Source organism: Neopelma chrysocephalum, unplaced genomic scaffold (genome assembly GCF_003984885.1).
Source record: "Neopelma chrysocephalum unplaced genomic scaffold, ASM398488v2 Primary Assembly neopelma1_97222, whole genome shotgun sequence".
Taxonomy (NCBI): domain Eukaryota; kingdom Metazoa; phylum Chordata; class Aves; order Passeriformes; family Pipridae; genus Neopelma; species Neopelma chrysocephalum.
Genome location: NW_020925863.1, coordinates 1,751,494 through 1,768,774, shown reverse-complemented (window position 1 = coordinate 1,768,774; position 17,281 = coordinate 1,751,494). Strand labels below are relative to the sequence as shown.

Genomic DNA, 17,281 nt, shown 5'->3' with positions numbered 1-17,281 from the left:
GGTAACTTAGTAAAGTGGGGATCTTCTGGCACATTCCACATTACTAAAAGCTACAAACTACAGGAACATTGACTGTAAAACTACCAGAAAAATGTTTCTTCAATTACACATATGTCCATTAGCCTTACGCATGAGTAAGAATTATAATCCTAGAAACAATACTGCAACTCCTTGAGGAAACCTTTCAATTGCTTTGGGAAAAAAAGACAGCTAATTGAAGACAGATTTGGAGAGTTATCTGGTAAGATTGGAACCAAGTGCAAGGGTCCTTAATTTAGGACGACATTAGCAAATGTTTTCCCATATGGAAACATCAGAGAATTTCTATTTCTAATTCAATGCTATCAATAGACATTTAATATTTTGGGATATCATTTAGAAAATTTATCAATACCAGTTTGTTTCTACCACGCATAGTGTGGTATCAACTTTTTACTTGTTTTCTGATCTTCTCTATTTCTATTCTTCCTAAAGCCACATGTTACGCTATTAAAATAAAAAAACAGTTCTGAAAGAAGCAAACCAGCCTCATGCCCCTTGGCAAACAGCCACCTCTGAACCTGCCATTTGTTATAACTATGAGTTTACTTAAGGTCAAACTGCAACATTTTAAAATGAACTCACACATTTTCCAAAAAGCACGTTATCAGGTAGAAAATCATAACCCAGGAAAAGTCACCAATAACTCAAACATTTCAGGAGGCTTATTAAACAAAATCTAACTTCACAGTCATGTAAGCAGCAGAGATCCTTATAATGAATGGGCAGAATAAACTACAGCAGATCAAGAATTATAAAACTAAATTAGAAACCCAAATCTCATTTGCTATAAAAACAAACGGCTCTTTGTTCTTCAAAAGGAAGTTGCTAAGATAATGCAATGAATCACCCTTCCACAGTCAATTTCTGATGCTTAATCCTTTCTATATTTCTATTAGCTAATTATACATGCATCATACGTTTCAGTATTTTGCGAAAAAGTGGGTATCGTAAACATCTCACCTCACAGCTTTATCAAGTCAAATGACTCAAAACTACCCTTCCTCCATTTAGTGGACACGGAGGAAAGAGTCAAAATTCCACAGCACACCTCAAGAAGCAGCTTGCTACAGGACCACGCATCACACGTACACACAGCATCTCCACCTGCCGCTTTCCCTTTATGTCTCCTCTACTGGCTCTGCCCAAGATGGTGTTGAGTTTCATCATTCCAGCTCTTACAGTCTTGGGTTTCCACATCTGTGACAAACACAGTGCTGACAACTTGCTGAGGGTTTAGCTGTTGCTGAACAGTGTTGCAGAGAATGCAGGCTTTCTCTGTTTCTTACTCTGTGCCATGCCCTCCGTGAACAGAAGTTGCGAGGGGACACAAAACAAATGATCCAAACTAACCAAAGAAATACTCCATGTCATATAATGTCATGTTCAGCAATGAAATGGAGAGGGAGGGAGTGCTTCCTCTGTCACTCAAATGAAATAAGCAGTGCTCTGGACAGAACAACTTGAATTTCAGACAAAATAGTAATGTAAGGCTCTCAGCAGCCCAATTTCTAGCTAAGAGACCAGATTTAACAGAAACAAATATTTTTGCACTGAACATCTAAGTCAGTGGAGCAAAGCCTGCATCTGAGGCTGGGCATTTGGTATAAACAACCACCACTTTAGACAGCACCTCTGTCTTCACCTTTATAAACTGCTAAAACCTTGAGAATTGTCCTTCTCTTCTCCTTCACAGAGCATCTCAAATTTGCCTGTGAGGCAAAAGGGAAAGGAATCCTGGTTGGCATCATTTTTCATTGTTCAAGACGGATTTTTTTCAAGCTGAGATTTTCGAATAAGCTTCCAAGCCTTACAACTGGAAAAATTATTCAGAACACAGTCACAAGTGGTTCTTATGCCCTAATTACAGTGCTTTTTCAATTTCTCACCCATCAGACGACACATATCTCTTCTTGCTTATAAGGGAAAGGAGAACGTCTGTGATCGAGTGTGATATTGTTAACAAGAGAATTTAATTGAGACACATTTTTGCATCCTGCATTAGGTGTGACTCTAAGTTATGTGATATGTTCATGGGTGACAGGAAAATTATGCCTTCCATCTGCAGAGACGTGTAAATGCCTCATTAAGTTTAATAATTATCTGTTAGAAGGGCAGTTCCACAAGAAAATCTCTGTTACTGAAAAATAGAAGGGACACAAAAAAACAACATTGCAATTGAATCATCACTGACCTTGCTGAATTAATTCACCTGTCCAGAAATAATTTTATAAACCTATTAATAATGAATGTTATATTGTAAAAAATGCATGAATACGTTACATCATGAAAAGGTTATCAAGTAGCCCATGAAATTAGACATACTGCATTTTCAAATGAGCTCAATTCAGCCTGAATTTGTATGTTACTCTACATATGGCAGAGGGAGAAAAAAGGTGAAAAAGACATTGCTCTGAAAAATGATACATAAAACGTCTTATGAACCACTTCTTTTCAGTTAAAAAAACCCACAAGTATCTTTGACAAAAATCCATAGTATATGACTGATACCACAGTGTACTCTATAGCTAAAAAAAAATTAATAAAATTTTTAAAACCTAGAAAGCAAAACAAACAAACAAAATAAAACAAAACACCACCTTCCTGGATGTGGCACAGGGGCACAAGGCAAATTATCCTGACAGTAAAAAGCTCTCAAAGAAAGCTCTACCATCCTGTTTACATTAGGAGTTTAGTTTTACAGCTAAATAAGGATTATATAAATCTGGGAAACAAAACCAGAACATTATCAACTTCTCACAATGCGAAGGTGGTGAGACAAACAAAGCATAACCTTCATATTAGCCAACTACACATTTTGACACATACCATTAAACAAAAAAAATTAATCTGTTTATTATATTTAACATATTTACAAAATAGTACAAATTAAAGTACTGTAACTCCATTAATGCATGACAACAAAACCTCCATACAGGCAAAAGCAGCACATGAAAGAGACACTCCAGAATATTTAGGAAGTCTTTGGTACTCAAAATATAGTTTAAGATGCAGCATTAACTCAATCAATACAGGGCATTAAACACAGACTATGATATGTAGATTAACACCACAAAAGTAAAGTTCACCTATGGCTTTCATTCTTCTCAAAGGGTGACTACTGGACTCAGGAATCACTTAAAAGCTTTACAGCAATTTTAGGATGGAGAGACTATTCAAAATTATTCTAAACCCAAGCTGTTGAAAATGACTGATATATTTTTCAACTCATACTGAATCTAACTGCCTCTTCTTAAAACTATATGACAGCAAAGCACTCAACACTTCACAGACCTAGAGCCTATTCCTCTACCCCTTAAGCAGGCAAAACTGTGAAAGAATCAACTTGTCTGCTTAAGGAACATAGGATCAAGCTCACAACAGACAATCAAATTGCATGGCAAAACATGATCAAAGACTGTATACTCTAGTCTATACTGCTGTACACAAAATTTACAAAATTTTTATGCATAATCTACATATTTACAAATGCTCTCAATTGTTCCATCAAGTAATGTACTCAACATAATCACAGTTTACATAAATTTGAGGTAAATCCTTGAAAAGTTAGAGCATCGGCAAAATTTCATCTGCAAGGCTGAATCTCACAAGTAGAGGATTTCTAACTAGAAGATCCTCTGTTTCACCTTGTCACACAGCAGTGTATGCTGGGTGTAGCAGATGAGTAAGACAGTTGCAGAGATGAAGGGGATTATTGTGAATCCTCTGTGTTGTGCTTGATTCTTCTTGATGGCTAGGAGGCCAGAAAGAAGCAAAGAATACTGGGGGCAGCCAAAAAGACACTGAAATATGTAGTAGCAGATTCTGCTCTGTGGACAAATAGTGGATATTATGTTGCTTGTAGATTAGGAAAAAACTGCAGCATTAAGTTGTGCAGTGTCTGTGCACACTAGTTGCAAGATGCCTATGTGAAAAGAGGACAGGGAAAAGCAAAAGAGAGGATGTGGGACAGGATAAATTAACTCTCTTGATTGGTCAACATTATCCTAGAAATAAAATGCATTTAAGAGCTTGATTTTCTTTCACGTTTTCAATCCATACTTGACTACATCTAAATATTCAAAACTGCACATCTGAAGACATCACCCAAATTTATTTTAGCTTATAACTAAAACACTTCTGCCCCTCCATAATTACATTAAAAGACTACCTCACCAAGAGGTGGACACCACTTTACAAGGACTGATCTTTCAAGCTAGCTAACCTAGACACATTTTAACTTGGCGATGTTCAGACCACTGCAACAAGACCACTCACTCATTGAACTGCCATTAACACCCCAGGGAACCAGGCAGGAAATGGCAGAAAGAAGTCTGCAAGCTCCATTTGCATTCACAAAAGGAGACAGAAACTCTCTGCCTAACTAGGAAAAGACAGTTTTGAGTTGGAAGTATACAAAGGTCATGTGAATCAATCAAGAAGTTAAGATAAACAGTTTAGTTCTTGAGAAGTGACATCATCTTGCACGAGTCCATTCTCCTTTAGAATAGGTCTACAATATTTATTAAATGTTAATGCTAAAAATCTTAAAACTCATCTTGTCGTGACTACCCTCACTTGCACTTTTATGGTCAGCTGCCTAAAGTAAAAAACCTCACAAAAAGGTTTAAGATGACAAAGAAAGGATCCCACAATTCCACTTTGAGGATGGTTTTTAAAGCAATACTGCATCATTACACCTTTATAGAATGTCTTTAAACAGATTGTCAGAAGACTTAGGCAGGACCTCCAAGTAGTAGTTAATTAATTATATATGCATAAATGCTACTCATGTTTACTACATACTTCCTTCAGTATGCTTTTGTGAGTGTAAAATGGTTTGTAAGCTGATAAGCAAAGTAGTTTGATGTTTCAAGACAAGTCTACTGACTGTACTTTATGCCCACCAGAATGACTGAAATCTGTTTTCTGCATGCAATGATAAGGAATAATAAGCCTTCATCTCTTTGTACCATCACAGATGTTAATAGAAGAGAGGCATTAAATATTCAGCCATTGCTAGTATTCATGGTGTAGTATGAGATGAAATGAAAAGGAACAAAGAAACTTGGTTTTCCAGAGATCTTTTGGGAAGGTGAGGGTTGGACTTGGTACTGATGCCCAGTGACAGCAAACTGGCAGGTTGTTTCTTGCACAGCTCTGGGTAAGGTAATAATCTGTCAGCCCAAACTTCCATATAAATCCCAACATTAAGACTGGCAGGTTCAGACAGATAAAGATGCTGCTGTTTAAATACTTATCAAGACCAATAACACATTGATGATATTAAATTTTTGCAATCTCTGAAACTGCTGGTCAGCAGAGGAAAGTTTTCAATTCATTCGTCCTCTTCAACATAAGTTGATGGAAACCAGCCCACCTAAAAAGGGGAAAAGCAGAACAAAATCCATGAGATGCACAAAGGTTTTTGTAAAATGGCCGAACTAGGCAAAACAAGGATGGATCTGTTCAGTCAATATATTAACAAGGTAACAAAGATAAACTTGACTGACCTGACACAGATAGGGTAAGTACCCTTAATGAAAATATAACCTGCAGACACAACAATTTGGAGACCAACACCCTCTACCCCACTTTTTCACAGAAAAAACCCTAAAATACTTTTGCATTCAGAAAAATGGCAAGAGCAGTAGTAGTTTTACTACAGTCAGGAAGCTGCTATTTTTTCAATGCAGAGTTAAACATCTAATGGGCTTCAGTCAGGTCCAGGGCATCCTCTTACAGAGAAAAAAGTGGCTGATTTGATTGCTTTACATGGAGTTAAATTCTACTGCTACCAAAACAAGTTTTACGTATGACAGAACCGGACAGCAGAGTTCAATGTGTTACACTTCATAAATTATAATGCTACCTCCATTCTGAAATTAATGATGTGTCAAATAAGGATTATATAAGACATACAGTGAAGCAATTTCATGTATTTCTTATTATTATTTTATCTATTCGCTTTAGGTTTTTTCACTTAGACTTCTTTATACCTAGAGTCAATTTAACACTCATGAAAGCACTGAAAACCAAACCTAGAGCATGACTAGAAGGAATAACCGCATACATTTTCTTCTAGTCTACCTTGCCAAAATATCTCCAGAGGTGAGTTTATGATCCCAAGTCCAGGCTATGAACGCTATCAGAAAGAATGCTAGCATGTAACAGGGCATCCTTCAGAATGTGGGCAGCTGCACTAGAATGAGTTGTTCACCTTCTTCCACATGTAAAATGCATATAAGATTATCACTATTTCTTCTGCTTCCTTATTTCTTCTTGTCTAATTGTCCACTTTATTTTAAGATCATAGCCAAGCTCATGTACCTTAAAATAAAAAGTTCTCCAAATTGCATAAAGTAGTAAATGTGGACATCCAGTTCAACTGGACTTGCAACTATCATTTCCAGCTTCTGAACAATCAGCTTTCTTCCACCTCACATTTGTTGACCCTGCATCTCAGCTCCTTACACATGGAAACAGCAGCCTCAAATACTTCTGACTAATCTGCATTAAAAAGCAATAAACTAAGATTGAAACAATAAACCTTCTATAGGTCAAAACTAAAACTTCACTTCCATGCAGGTCTCAGTGCAGTGTAAAATGACTTTGTAAAAATCTCTGCTAAATATGCCACTTCATGTAAGTCACATCTTTAGAGATCAAAGTAGCGGACTTCTATAAAAAAGGTCATCGAGTCCATTGCATTGTGGTCTGGCAGAAAGCTGTGGGAAATTGTTCTGTGTTAAAGTGCTAGAGTTCCACAGCACCAGGAACCCGAGCTTTTGACCCCAAATACGTGTGCAAAACAGTTCAAGAAAGGTCAACTGTAGCGGTACTATTAATCCTGGTTATTTTCCAACCCTATAATCTTGCCCAAATGTTCAGCCTGGTAGGTCACATTAAATAACCAATTAATTTAGATGCTGGGAAAGCTACCTGGCAAGAGTTCTGTCTGGCTCCTATGAAACAAAGATGAGAACATGCTGCATCTTGTGAATTTAAATATATAAAGAAGGTTTATCGTGTAGAAACATGTCTTATTTGTTTTACAAAATCACTGTCAGTAAAGGCAGAAATGAGACACAGGAAAATAAAAAAAAAATAGTCTTACCCTTCCATTTACTTCACCTCTCCACCAGCCATTCGCACTCATCTTTGTATAAATTTTTACAACATCCCCTTTCAATAAGGACAGTTCTCTCATGTCTCGTGCACAGAAGTCATACCTGGCTATGGCAATGCCTATCACCTTCGGGCTTAGCACTGAAAGGAAGCAGACAGTGACATTATTACAGTTTGTTAATTGAAGGCTACCAAACTAATGTAAATAAAAATAATGTAAAATATAAAACAATGATTTCACAGCAATATACACTGGCATTCATTTTATGCAAACATCCGCACTACAAAAACCAAGAAGATTTAAACACAGATGGATGCTGTACAAGTTGAAGGGATTTTGTGACTTAATTTTTTTTAATAGTCCTCTTTATTCTTAGAATAAAATCAAACTAGATAAATAAACTAAATAAAATATCCCCCACCCTGAAACTGCTAAATACATTTGCACTTATTGTATTCTTGTGCTTCATAATAAAACTTGCTGCCAGTTACATACATCAACATATTTTACAGGTCACTAGTTTCTTTCCAAAAGCATTATTAGCATTTACAGTTGATTTAACTTTAGACCTCTAATGAAGCAAAACAAACAGAATAAGGTGCTGTTCTTTCAAAAACAACTCCCAAGTTAAATATTAATGCACTTCAAATTGGAAGCTAACATTAGCATGAGCAAAAAAGTACAGACTTTCCACAGGAAATTTCCACGGATCATTTGTCACAATGTGCATGAATATTGACTGATGCAAATCTACTCTTTTCAGTAGTTTATTCCGTGAATCACCAATGAATTTTTTCTATAAAATTAAGATTCAGTGAAATGAATACTTTAAAATTTTAAGACATCAATATATAGAAGAATTTTGCCAATGTAAAGCCCTGACATTTTAAGCAATAAAGGGCTGTTAAATATTTTTAAAAAGCAAAGGTTCAAAAGCCTCATTTCAAAAACCAACTCCTTCTTCCAAATAGTTTTACCAGAAATTATGTTTTCAATCCTGATGTAGAATGCCCAAACTTGCAAAAGAAATCCTCAACATTTCCAGGGTGAGGGCAATGAGAGGACAGTGGGCACGGCACCTAACAGATTGACTTTGACTTGAGCAGTTTAGAAGGAACATCTACTTCTCTACTGCATTTTGTATTTGGATCATTTGGACAAAACATTTTCTTAGATTTTTTTTTTCATTAATGCCACTGTTTTCCTTTGTAAGTCACTGTAGATGGGAGTTCATCAGCACAAGAAAGCTTCCTACTGAAAAGATTTCAGAAGAATTCACATGATCATCATGGATGACTTGATATAACATACATAGAATCATCTGTTTTCTCAGCACCCTTTCCAATTTCTTAGAAATGCCCAATCTTCATTAGGAAATACCATTAAGATTCTAGTTTTAGCAATGCCCCCAACTATGTAATTCTAAAAATTCATAGCTAATTGCCTTTAATTTAAATCAGGAACACAAAACATGGTAAATGTTGAAACTTGACAGTTTCAGCTCTGCTTGTGCTTAAGATTTCTTCTGGCCCCACCAGGTCATAAATACATAGGCTTTTACATAATTGTATTAAATACCTGAAAATCATTATATGTTCAAATATTGTTAGCTTACAGAGACAATACAAGCAACTTATTTTAAAATAACAACAAATACTATGTTTAAAATATTACTAGATATATCATAAAAATTGAATGCCTAAAAAACTGTTTTGACAACAGATTATCCCCTTTTTTGTATCATGTCACTAAAGCGTAGTCCAACATTCCTGACTGCTTATGTAGAGCATGCTTATCAGCACCTTTCACCTTATGTAAAGGATGCCATATAAAACAGAATCAGGCTCTGAATTTATTGCCTGTATTGATGTTGTAAAAATCTAGGTGATACATTAAGTACATTGAAGTTCAGACATACTTTTTTCCCCTCTAAGCAAGTCAGATGTAGACACTACTTGTTTAGATTCTGATGTAAATGTAATGTCCTATACCTTATCAGCATTGCAGTAATCAATTTTACAGGGAAAGAGCACATCATGGGCAGCAATTGTTTTGGAGAAATTAAAAAAATGGAGCAGTTATTGATCGTAAGGTAAGTAACCATTCACAGGTGCGCAGCAATACCACTGGCAGATTTGGAGAACCACTGCAGGATGAAAGAAGTAATTCTGGGGAGCAGGGTATAATTTCAAATTCTAGAAAGGAGATAAAGGGGCAAGGAAGAAGATTACATGAAGCAAAGATGAACAAATTTGGGAAAACAGAGAAGAAAAGAACTAAGGAGGGAAGCAATGCATAGAAGAATAACAAAGATGGAAAATACCAAGCACAATTAGGATAGAGAAAGAAGGAGGGGCACATCTGGGCGAAAGGAGGACTTTTAACTCTTTTTCAAGTTGTAAAGCCAGAGAGGAAAAGGAGAAAGAAGCAAGAGAAATCAAAACCATATATCTTCAAAAGTCTTGAGGCAGAAAGTAGCAGAATTTAGATTAATTTAGAATCCAACATCCATATTTTCAAATAAAAGTGATGCCCATGATAGGAAATATATAAAAGGAAGCCAGATGAGTGATGGAATACAGGAAAATGACAGTGCTAATTTTGGAAAAAGCATTAACCATATTTCTCTGGTGACACAGTCACAAAACCAACTTGAGTAGAGACTATCAGCCCTGAATTCCCAATTAGCGCTGTCCCAGGATAAATAAAACTTGGGGAAAGACAGCACATGGAAAGGACATCTGTACAGATGGGGGAGAGAAGAAACACTGAGTGAAGGACAGAAAGAGGATATCTACAGGGAGAATGAGGAGAGAGAGAATGGGATTAACAGCAGAGATGATGGAAACAAAGGGCTCAACAGGAGAATGAATGTGAATGAGAAACTAAAGAAGGGGAAAAAGAGAAAGTGATAAATTAGAAAAGAAACTATTGAGAAAGCAATAATAAACAAACTTTGTGTATTAGGAGGGAGATACTCAGAGAATTAACTGGAAATAAAATGAGAAATCCAAATGAAGTTAATAAAAAGTACATGTAAATGAGAAAAATTCACTTTTACTTAATCTAGCCTCTCCTCCTGCAAACAGAAGAAGATGATGACAGGGAACCATAGTCAGCTTTGATTTACAAAGCATGCTGGACATTAACAGTGAGACAGATGTGCTGCAAATGAATTTTAATACTTGTTTGAGCCGCTGATGAAGGATTTAGGGTGCAAACAAAAGAGGCTCCATGTGATCACAGCAGGCTGGTCTAGCTCACATGCTTAAATACCACAAAGGTCAAGGTTCTATTATTAAAGCTGTGAGCAGTTGTTTCTCTCTCCTCATAAATCTGGAGCCACGTGCCCTAAGGGTTGCTCTTGTGTATTAGTTTCCATGCTCCTTGAAGCAGGACATTTACTTGCACTGTTTGACCAAACCTCAGTTCTATTATACAGGTACAGGCAGCACCTCCAGTAGTGCTCAGCAGTCAGCTTAACCCTTCCTCTCTGCTACCAACTTCCACATCAGCTGAACTGAGGCAGTCCTGAAGGTACTTTTGAAAAAAAAAATACTTGTAATATCATTAAATAAGTATTTGTTCTTTTTAATGTAAGCACATTATTTGGCTATTTTTAAAAAGATGGTTTAACTAAGAACGTATGAAGCAATGTAGCTTATCAGTCAGAATATGAAATCCTACTCAAACAGGCAGACAAGCTTGATTAAGAACTACAGATCAATATTTTCCTTTAATATTTTGTGCTTACAGAATGAAATACTTTACCTAGCATATTGCAAAATGTAAGACATTGAATCTTTACTTATAGTTACTACAGAATTTTCCAATAGAGCAGTTTTTCATATGAATAAAATGAATGTAATTTTAATTTGTGGAAACCACATATGGGAATATATGTGAATATATGATAGGCTTAAAGTAACCCTGAGCCTTGACTGCTGTTCTATCACTGTAGGCCATTTCAGCATTTTGTTTTCATGGACCAGATACCAGTTTCAGTAAGTACTAGGCAGTTGAATGCAAGATGTCATCTCCTATCCTCACCCAAAAGAGCAGAAACTCGCAGTATTTACCTTTAACGAAGGGCTAAAACTTAACTCCTTTGTGTTCTCTGTTTCAAATCAGGTGAGTGCTTCAGACAGGCCAGCTGAGTGTCATGAGTACAGGATAACAGGTTACATCAAAATGGCTTTCTACTAACCTTTTCTACAGATGTCTCCCTTTATAAAAATAATTGTCAACTGGAAGAATGCCTTATAGCTTGGATTCTCAGTCAGTGTTGTGATTACTGAAAGGAAGTAAAAGTATCTGCCCCAGAAAAATCTATATGTAAGGAGACAAAAATGGAAGAAACTGACTCCAAAACAGGGAACAACCAAGGGGAAAAGCATCAAAGAGCAGTGTAAGACATGGAGACTGAAATCCCTGGTGTGAATCAAGAGACAGTCACCAGAGATGCCCTCAGAACAAGTAAGCACACTAGCCATTCTACTACTGAGCTGCCATCTCCATCCTTTTTCCCCTCAAGAAACTATGGAAAGCCCTAAGAATCCATCTGGAAACACTAAGCAATTTGGATGACCTCTGTGGGGCAGGTGTAAAAGATACTGCCTACTCAGACCTTGATAGCTAATCTGCATTTGTGCATTCTGGACGCCTCCCTTTCCCTAGTACAAAAACCAGCCCCAATCCCAATTTGTACACCCTAAGGAATGTCTCTACCCCCTGTACACAAAGGTAGGCCAGTGTAATGTGAGTAAATGCTGCATTCTCCACATTAGTAGCTCCTTCCATATGCTCCTCAAAGGCATTCACCTTCCTGCTAGTGAAATTCTTTATATTGTCCAGTCATGCAGTTCACCCTTTGAAGGCTAATCTTAGAGATCAGAGCAAGTCACAGCAGCACTGATGCACCAATTGAGGCTACCACTGCTACAACTTTTAGCATTTTTATGCAGTCTCTTAGTTTAAAATGACTGCATCAATTAAAGCCAGAGATGGTTAAATGAGAATAAAGAAAACAATATTTAGAAAACAGATGGGCAAAATTAATTAACAACGTTAATGCAGAATTTAAAGAAAGCATTCTCTACAAAAAAACCTACTGTATTCTACGATGCTACTGCAGTATGGTTTGCTGCAGGGATGGGACGAATATATTATTTACCTAGTGAAATTTTCACATTTGTGTATTTGAACAAATACATTAAAAATACACAGCTCATAGATGTCAACTACATAGCAAATTAACAATCAAGTGGTCATTGATAGAACCTGTTACAACTATTGAGCTTTGAAACACCTATTCAAACTGCTTATTGTAATAAGCAATAATAATTCAAAAATTTAAGAGTTTGATTTTTGTTACGCTCCGAGAATAACATGTAATAACTCCGGTTTTGGAGTTGGAGAAGAAATGAAGTATTAGATTCGTCCCTTCCCTCATTTGCTCCACACAGAAACAACAGAACCAAATTTAGAAGAAATATAAAAGCAATAAAGCAGTACCTGACCAGAAAGGAGTGGAGGAAGGGGGAACAAAGCTGTAGTCTGGAGGAGTTACAAAAGAAAACCCACAGAACAAAGAAGGGGCTTAGAGGAAAAAAAAGAGAAAAAGAGAAAAGCAAAAGAACATTGAAATATTGGCATAAGATTTAAATAATAGTTTTTTAACTATATAATTCATTGATAATAAGGAAACTAAGGTTCCCTACTAAGGATGTCTGCAAGGAAATTGACTGTAATAACCAGAAAATTTGGATCTATGATTTAATTTTTAACATTTGCATTTTTCAAAGAATTAAGCAGAAAGAAGACACCCATTTAGGGTTTCAGAGAAGCAAATTGTAACTGCAGACTCTTACAAATATCTTCAGATTTAACAAAATTTTAATTCTTTGTGTGCTCCACTTCTTAACATCAAAAAAGCAAGAACTCATGCATACATAAGAATTCCTCTTGAGCCCAGGAAAACTCGTTACATGCCCTTAATTAAATATTTAAGTACCAGTTGAACTAGATAGAGTTCCATATTATGGCACGTGAAAAAGTACGTGTTTTGTCCTGATAATCATTAGCATCAACAGGAATTCCACAGCTAAATTACATCCTCTGAGGCCCAGTATTGCTCATATTTTCAGTTTTCCAGAACTCGAGAAAAACCCCTTGAGCGCAAAATAAGTTTAAGTTTGGCCTAGACAGAACCAGCACATCATCCTAGCCCTGACAGCAGCTTCCTCAGGTGAAAGCTTAGAGGTGCATTTGCTCTATTGTCAACAGAATTAAGGTCAATGTATTTTTAAATACAAAAATTAGAGGAAGTGAACCAGAATTGCTTCAAGTGAGATTACAGTTTATTGACCTGTTCTCACACTTTGTGCCTCTTTTGAAGATATATAGTATGCATGTCTAATAAAGTTGTGATCTTTGCTCCCAGCTGTGATTTGGAAAGGGACATCCATCTCAACTAGACAAATAATAATGTAGCCCCTAAATTATAACTAATAATATCTATAATTACTGAACAAGAGTTTTCCTTAAAAATGTAGCAGGGTTACATTCATCACATACAGCAGCTGCTTTGAATTTGTTCTTGTAACTACACATGAAACAAGATAATTTTGCTTCAAAATGGCCATTTGCAGGAAGGACGACTGGAGCTGTTTTATGCAAGAATCCATGGTGGAGGTAACGATACAGTTTTTTGCATCTTACCTGGACTGCAATAGATACGTTTGTGACAATGAAACTACAAGCATACATGAAATAAACAGGACTGATACCATATTTTAACATTCATTGACTATGGGTCATTTGTTTAAAAAAAAAAGAATCCTACACCACAAACCAACAGCAGCTTAGGTTAGTATCTCACAGTAGTACAAGAGAGACATGGGAACTCCCTTCTGATCCTCCGTAGTGATGATCCTTTCTCCACCTCTAATACTAAATGGATTATTCTGGGAATGCTTGAGGTTACCTGAGGAACTTCTTTATACTGGAGCTAGTAACTCCAGGTGACAGCTCTGTGTGGAAATACATTACACAAACCAAAAGGGCCACTTGACCCAAGTAGTGCCCATTCTTAGAGGCAAATAACTGCCTTTATTTCCACAGAAGCACAATGATAGTGTGCACCAACAGCATGCAGGAATAAAGACAGGTTAGATAGTATTTAGGGGGTGCCTGGTCCCTATCTGACCACACCTCATCCTAATTTTTCTCTCTGATATAGCTGGAGGTTTGGTTTTATGCATGAAATTCTGGACAAGTAAATCTATGTGGGCAAGGAAATCCTACTAGATTTCTACAGATAACTGATCTATTTTTCAACTTCGCTGATAAGGGAGTTGGTGTTGGCTTTTAAGCAGAAAGGCTGAATTCTTTAGATTCCTTAAGGGTTGGGATGACACTTGTTTTATTTTATTTTATTAACAGATAGTTTTACACAGTTAATGGTTTAAGCAGTAGAATGACTTAACTAGTTAATGCGCCTATTCCTAGTCAATAGACAATGAAAAACAGTCACTCAAATAGCACTTGGCTTCATGATTTAGTTTACTTCAAAATCTAAATTTCATAAAGACTCAGATTTTTCAATATGATTGTGCTCTGCATCAGCAGATGAGAATAAAGTGCCAAGAACTACTCCATAGAATAATGTCCACCTTTCTTCCATTTTTGCCTTTATTTCATTAAATGGTCGATCATCTCTCTAATTTAATGTAAGAATTAGTATTCTTCTGTGTAGCAAAACAAAATTTGATCATACTGTGTCTAGAAAAACCTATGACTGAAAAATTAAGAAGAAAAAATGGACTGTTTCCCAAAAATCTTCCCAATTAACTTGAAATTCTATATTGAGAAAAGTAAATGTCTGACAACTTTTACAACCACATTAAAAGTGCACAATGAATACCAGAACAGCACGGGTGACTTCTGCAAAACCATAAGACTGAAAAGCAAAGTTTTAATTCAAGTGGGAAGCCAAAAAACTGGGAAGTCAAATTAACTATCTCCCTAAAATACAGATTTTTATTCTAAAAATCTAGTAGATGCTGAAGGGGGAATCAAATTCCCTGAAAAATTAAGAAGTTACAAGATAGCTTATGATTCATATTAGAAATTACAAGTAAAATGAAATGCCAATTGTTTTTCTTTCCCCCAATGGGTAAATGAAAACATGACAAATGCAAAAAAAAAAAAAATAACATACTCCATTCTCATATTTAACTGGGAAGTAAAGTCAATTATGTATTGCCATTCAATTTCACAGCAGCGCAAAGACTTTGGCAGCAGAAAATGATACAACTCTGTCAAAGCCTACAGTGGTTCAACTCATGTTTTTTAGAAATACTTTTCCCACTTATTCTGTCAGCTACATACCCTAAAGATCAGTTGTTTTGAATAAGAAGCTGATGTCTTTTCCACAGATGGAAAAAATCCAGATACAGTCATGTGAATAGTATAGTGCAAAATGCTAAGTTGAAACCTAAATCCTTCTTAAAATCAGCTTCAAAATGCCAAAGCTCATTACATTCACTAGCTTCAGCCTCATGCTGAGTAGCTGCACAATTGGAGAAAAAAAAAAAAAGGACAGTGCCTTCTCTCTCTTCAGCTACTTTGTCTGGCTTCCTTTCAACAAATGTTCTTCTTGCACTCAGATTATGTGGGAAGAGGTCAAAAAAATCAGCTGTGTGGCCATCCTCACTGAGGGCTGTGAAGTCAACTCTACGTCCAATGCTGCCCCATGACGTCTTTGCTTCCTCTACTAAACCAAACTGGCAGCCTCAAGTTTCCCAATTTCTTTCCAATTCAGCATAGCAGGGTTCACACAGCCTAGACAGAGGTTTTTCTAACATAACTCGGTAAAACCAAACAGGACAACTTTAAAACTGAGCAGCGTTATGCACAGATGGACATTTTGGTTAAACAAACATAACAAAAACAGTAAATAAACCACCACACTCACCAGAACATGCTAATACTTTAAAGGAAACCTATGAAAGTCATTAAATGGAAGTGTCTAGGTAGGTTAGCTAGTTAGAATTATGGAAATCTACTAGATTTTACATGAGGAGTTTGAGAATCCAGAGGGTTTTTATATCAGTTTGGCCTAAAACAAAAGCTGCCAGTTTCCAGCAGCATAGTTCATAGCACTAAAGGGCTGATAGTTACTGTAGCAGACATGAACTTCCTCCTCCCTTTGACTAAAATGAGAGCCCATGACACTCATTTCTCTTGCTTTTCCACATACTGCCTAAAAGATCTTGTAAAAGAAGATGTTTCCTCTTGTATGATGACTGAGGTTACTGAGGATGCACCATAAATCTTGTATCCTGGAAAGCATGAAGTGATGAAGCTAGTGCTCTCACACACTAGTAAATTGGTGGACAGTATAGGTCCTAACTGGCCTAAGAAAGAAAAGGAAACAATCTGATTCTGCTCACAGTCAAGAATAACTCAAACAGATGCAAAGTAAATTAAGCAGGACATGTCCTCTCAACAATTAAAGCCTCAAGCTTGTGGAGGAGGCAAGGGATGGGGAAAGCACAAGAGATAACAAAAGGAAGAGAGAAGCACAGGGAGATCACAAGCTAAAGGGAGAAGAAAGGACAGGACAGAAAAATTCACCAAGAACGGAGATGTTCAGCATAGAAAGGAGAAAACTGACACGAGTCCTGGGAAGCAGTGAATAAGAACAGAAATGGAAGGAAGATTAATTGGAAGACAGAGAGAGAAAGTAAATTAAATGCAAAGAGACACACTGGTTTTTCACCATCATCTGTCCTAAATGATCTTCAATCTTTATCTAATCTTTATTTAGGAGAGGAAGAAAGTCTCCAAAGTTATAGAAATTCTAAGGAACAGAAGCAAGCAAGTAAACAAAAGCTCACAAACACAGTAAATGAGAGTACCAAAGCCATCACCATCCTCACAAAGGCTAGACTGGACTTTACGGGCTTTCACAGCAGTCTTCATATTGTTAAAATCCCCATTAACTTTTATTTTCCTCTTGTTATTTCCTGCAGTACAAAGATGCAGCCATTGTCTGCAGAACAGCAAATCTAATATTTGCTCTTCGACAGAAACATTATACACTTTCCA

The 17,281-nt window shown here is 36.5% G+C and overlaps 1 protein-coding gene across 2 annotated transcripts in view; it reads right to left on the bottom strand.

Annotated features, from left to right (window-relative positions):
* Positions 1-2,870: 2,870 nt before the first annotated feature.
* Positions 2,871-17,281, bottom strand: part of VAV3 (vav guanine nucleotide exchange factor 3) — a 157,767-nt gene continuing 143,356 nt past the window's right edge. The window contains exons 26-28 of one of the 2 annotated variants that reach the window (XM_027671909.1): positions 12,683-12,766; positions 7,157-7,308; positions 2,871-5,419 (exon numbers count right to left, since the gene is read on the bottom strand). In XM_027671909.1, the coding sequence (XP_027527710.1) occupies positions 5,378-5,419; positions 7,157-7,308; positions 12,683-12,766 (278 nt within the window). In that variant the 3' untranslated portion in view covers positions 2,871-5,377. The remainder of the gene's footprint in view (positions 5,420-7,156; positions 7,309-12,682; positions 12,767-17,281) is intronic. The other variant, XM_027671910.1, reaches the window with a different exon arrangement.